The sequence below is a fragment of the Pterocles gutturalis genome, unplaced genomic scaffold (assembly GCF_000699245.1).
Source record: "Pterocles gutturalis isolate BGI_N339 unplaced genomic scaffold, ASM69924v1 scaffold20540, whole genome shotgun sequence".
NCBI classification, from domain to species: Eukaryota; Metazoa; Chordata; class Aves; order Pterocliformes; family Pteroclidae; genus Pterocles; species Pterocles gutturalis.
The window spans coordinates 1-4,327 of NW_010141319.1; the positions used below are offsets into that span (position 1 = coordinate 1).

Here is a 4,327-nt window from a genome sequence, read left to right on the forward strand (position 1 = left end):
CACCGCTGGGCTCGGCGCTGAGGAGCTTCGGAGCCTGGAGCTGGAGCAGAGCCGGCACAGAGACCTCCTCCTCCTGCCAGAGCTGCGGGATTCCTACGAGAACCTGACCGCGAAGGTCCTGGCCAGCTACGTCTGGCTGGATCTGCACCTGGACTTCCAGTTTGCCCTCATTCGTGCGCTTGGATGTGCTGGTGGAAGAGCTGAGAGCCAAGGAGCCGCGGCGCCTCTATTGGGGCTTCTTTTCTGGCCGCGGCCGGGTGAAATCTGGCGGGAAATGGAAAGAGAGCGCTTGGGTGCTCTGTGACTACTATCTACCGTATGCTCTGGGGGGGGGTTACGTGATTTCCGCAGACCTGGTGCGCTATTTGCGTCTTAGCAAAGACTACCTGAACATGTGGCAGAGTGAAGATGTCTCCCTGGGGGTCTGGCTGGCTCCCATTGATGTGAAGAGAGTGCATGACCCTCGTTTTGACACCGAGTATAAGTCACGAGGTTGCAACAATAAGTATATAGTAACTCATAAGCAAAGCATCGAGGACATGCTGGAAAAGCACCAGACCCTGGCTAAAGAAGGAAAGCTCTGTAAGGAGGAGGTTAAGCTCAGGCTTTCCTACATGTATGACTGGGGAGTTCCTCCTTCACAGTGTTGCCAAAGGAAGGATGGCATCCCCTGAATGCCGGAGGAAGGAAAAGGCAGGATGTTGATGGACTCTCTGAGCTTGGTTACTGTTACTTGGGGAGAATCCCAGTAACTAGGGCTTAAAAATTACTCAAAAGATTTTGCACGATTCATTATGTCCCGATCAATGAATCCCTGAAACTCCTAAGAGCTACTGCTGTGGCATGACGTAGAGATGCTTAAAAAAAAAAGGAAAAAAGCGTGGAAAGGCTCATATGACAGGATTGAAGGCAAATAATAGGTTGCAAAATATGGATAGTACAGAAAACTTGGGGGAGATAACTTGGATGAAAAGTTGCTGTAAGATTTTTAACAGATTCTAGGATTTATTTGCTGAAGATCATGACAGGCCTTTATGCTATCTATAAGATTGTGAAAACAGCATCTGCTGTTTGTTTCTTGGCAAGGAACAAGTGTCAGTTTGGCAAGGTTTGAAGATTCTGATTCTAAGGGGGCTGCAAATCAGTTGCTGTTGCCAGTGGGAACAGGTGTCTGGTTTTACCCAGGATATTCACATTACAGGAGGGAGAGAGAGTCTGTTCTTTGGCAAGTGATCTGCTTTACAAGAATGGAATTATTAGACCATCTGTGTAACTTGTCGCTAATGTTTTTCTTGTTTTAAAGACATCATGTACATAAATTACCTGGCAGCTATGGAGTAAGTTGATTTAGAAAGGTGGATCAGTTAGGGTATTTTGACAGAATATATTATTTTGGGGGGCAAACAGTAAAGCTACCAAGCTACCCTTTGGTTGTTAGGCATAGGTGTTGTTCTTAGCTCATCCTCCAAACACACTGTGTATGAAGAAACATTTCCCGTCCCAACAGTAATCTCGCTGATTACTGCAAGGTCAGATGTTGTAGGCTTCAGATTTATATTGTTCTGGATAAATTCTGTAAAATGTAATTTATCAGGATTACAGCAGTGGAGGCTATTCAGCGTTCAAACAACATTGCCCTAACCTGGGTACTTCAGCTGAAAACGTAAACTCTGTATGTGGCCAAGAGATACCAGTTCCTCTGCCCTCAAAATTCCTGTTTGGGGAGAACCTTGTCTCTCCTTTCAGGAGGTACGTCACGGTCTGAGGAGACTCATCTCCTAACGGTCGCATTGAGATGCCCCAAAGCTAGACTGTGTGGATTCCCTCCTTCTCTCCACAGCACTTTATAGTGGAACTAAAAATGATTTTCCAGGAGGTCTAAGTGAATTCCTCAAGTGATGTGTCAGTAAATGGGATTGTGTCCCTTAGTCCTGTCTACACTACAAATAATTCCAGTATGACAGAGCCTGGCAGCATCAGGTGCGGTGTGGAAATGCAGACAGGACATTCTCGGCTGTGGAGCAGATCACTTACACAATTTCAGAGTGTTATTGATCTTCAAACCTTTAGGTAAGCCTGTGATTCAAACATTTTTGAATGGCAGGTGCTCTAACACACAAAAATCCCTTTTACTAGTACAGAGCTGCTGCCTTCCAGTAACCTTTGTCAGCTACAGATCTTTCAGTATAAGCAGAGTTTTCCTGTTGATGCCTGAAGGGCATTCTGAATTCTCAGTTTTACTGTTTGTTGCACATTGCACTTTCATACCATTTTATTTCCTCCTCTCTCTCTAGGTCAGTGTCTGTTCCCACCTGCAGGAAAAGACAAATTGCAAAGAAGAAAAAAAAAAAAAAGGATGCTAAGATCTCTGTATTTTTGGTTCTTAAATTAGCAAGTTAGCAATTCATACCAAAGGAATCAAGGATGGGTTGTTATTCTTCTCTTCTTCTGATTAAATTATTGAGGATTAAGAAAAGTCTTCTGCAGAGGATGATAATTCTCTATTTTGAAAATTTGAACAAATCTTGGACTTCCTTCTAAAACAAAGTTAAATTAAGATACTGAAAAAAGTTCTTTTAGCATGCATCCGTTCTAATGCATGCTTACGTACTGACAGATAGGCAGATGTGCTTTTCAATTATTCCGAAACAAGAATTCAATCAGGTTACAGGAAGTTTAAATTGGTTTTAGCATTTTAAAACATATCTGTTTGCCATTTGGGGGTCACTAGCATTGTTTGTATATACGTGATTAAATGCTCGTAGTGTATTTATTTATAATTTTGAAAAATATATTATTATAGGGAAAATAAGATAGTTAAATGTCATTTTAAATTTGTTTAAGGAGGTACTGTAATGTCCATGAATTACATATCAAGCAGTGCTTGAATTTATTGGTGTGTAAGCTGTTATTTAAAGTACTGGGATCTGAACTGCAGATCAGAAGTCTCTCCAGCCAGGGAGAACGTACAGTTTATCCTTTTCCATCCATAACTCTGTCCATGAAGTTGTTTACATTGTTCCCTTTGACTCTCCTTGCCCACAACCCCTGTCCCCACCCCCCAAAAAAAGTATTTTTCATTGCTAGCAGAATTAATGGTGGAGAAATGCTGGATCTCCATTATAACTGCATCCGGGACCTCTCGGGACCACGTTCTCTGTTTCCTGACATCATCTCAGAAGTCTAGTGGATGATGCTTTTATACTTGAAAGCCATGAGGAAATCTTTGTCTCTTCTAAAAGAAGGAGTCCAGCATTTGGGAGGATGTCTGAGTGCTGCTGAGAAATAAACAGGTTTTGGTTTTACAGCAGCTATGTTAGACTGGAAAGTTTCCTTGTTGGCCTTCATGAAAACAAAATTATCGAGGAGCAGATTTATCCTTTCTTTTTAGCCATTCTTGGTGGCAATCGGTTAGTGACATGTCAGGCTTTTTGTGTTTTGTTTTTTTTTTTAAATAGTGTTTCTCCTGGTTTCCAAGTTTTCTGTTCGTCAATACTTTGCATTTCTAATATTATTGGTAGTATGGGGAAAAATTGTCGTCTTGGCTTTTCTAGATATCCATGGTCACGCACTGGAAGTTAGGCAACTGTGTCGAGTTATGTTGGCATCCACTCAGGACTATCATGGAGTTGATCTGTAACACTGGTGAGCTCTTTGTTATTATTTACAGATCTTTTTAAAATTATTGTTTAAATCAGGCATTTAGAACTCTACCAGAGCTAACAGATGCAGTAGAGAAATTAATTGTTCATGGCACATCCTCTCCATTATCACGTCTAAGACTCGATACTGAAATATTTAAAGCTGACAATGGCATAAACTCCATTAGAAAGGTGATTTTATTTTCCAGTGAAATTTTTTAAGCTATGTGCTCCATGACTTAATTACTTTAGCATGTAAAAATAAGTAGCTAAAACATTAATTTCCATACTACACAAACTAACAGTTCCACTGAAAAAAACCTTCAAGCTTCCAAGAGCTCCTATAGTCAGTTCAAGATTTTAAAAAAACCCGAACCCAATCCAGAAATTACCGTTCCCACGACGGAATAGTTTCTTTTCTGAGTGTCTAGCCCTGTTCCTGTGAAGTTTGCTCAGTTTCTGTGTGTCATACCTCTGACAGCTGTTACATTTTCTGTAGCTGGAATGCCTCAGTTTTGAGCATTTACATTTGTATTTCCTACTTGCTAACGTTTTGGGAGCCAAGGTGTGAACTTTGCAGATTTGATGGAAAGCCCAGCAGCACGGGAGGGTGATCAGAGCTGCGTTCAGCTCCGGCACTGGGGTTGAAAGACGGTTTTGCGGTAAGCGTGACAGACTGTCAACAC

At 41.7% G+C, this 4,327-nt stretch overlaps 1 protein-coding gene across 1 annotated transcript; it reads left to right on the top strand.

Annotated features, from left to right (window-relative positions):
* Window positions 1-7: 7 nt before the first annotated feature.
* Window positions 8-674, top strand: B3GALT6 (UDP-Gal:betaGal beta 1,3-galactosyltransferase polypeptide 6; the record flags this gene model as incomplete). The annotated part of the gene is given in 2 exon segments (XM_010083989.1): window positions 8-168; window positions 170-674. Coding segments are annotated over 2 exon segments (666 nt in total), but the record flags the coding sequence as incomplete, so codon positions are not given.
* Between the last annotated feature and the right edge of the window lie 3,653 nt (window positions 675-4,327).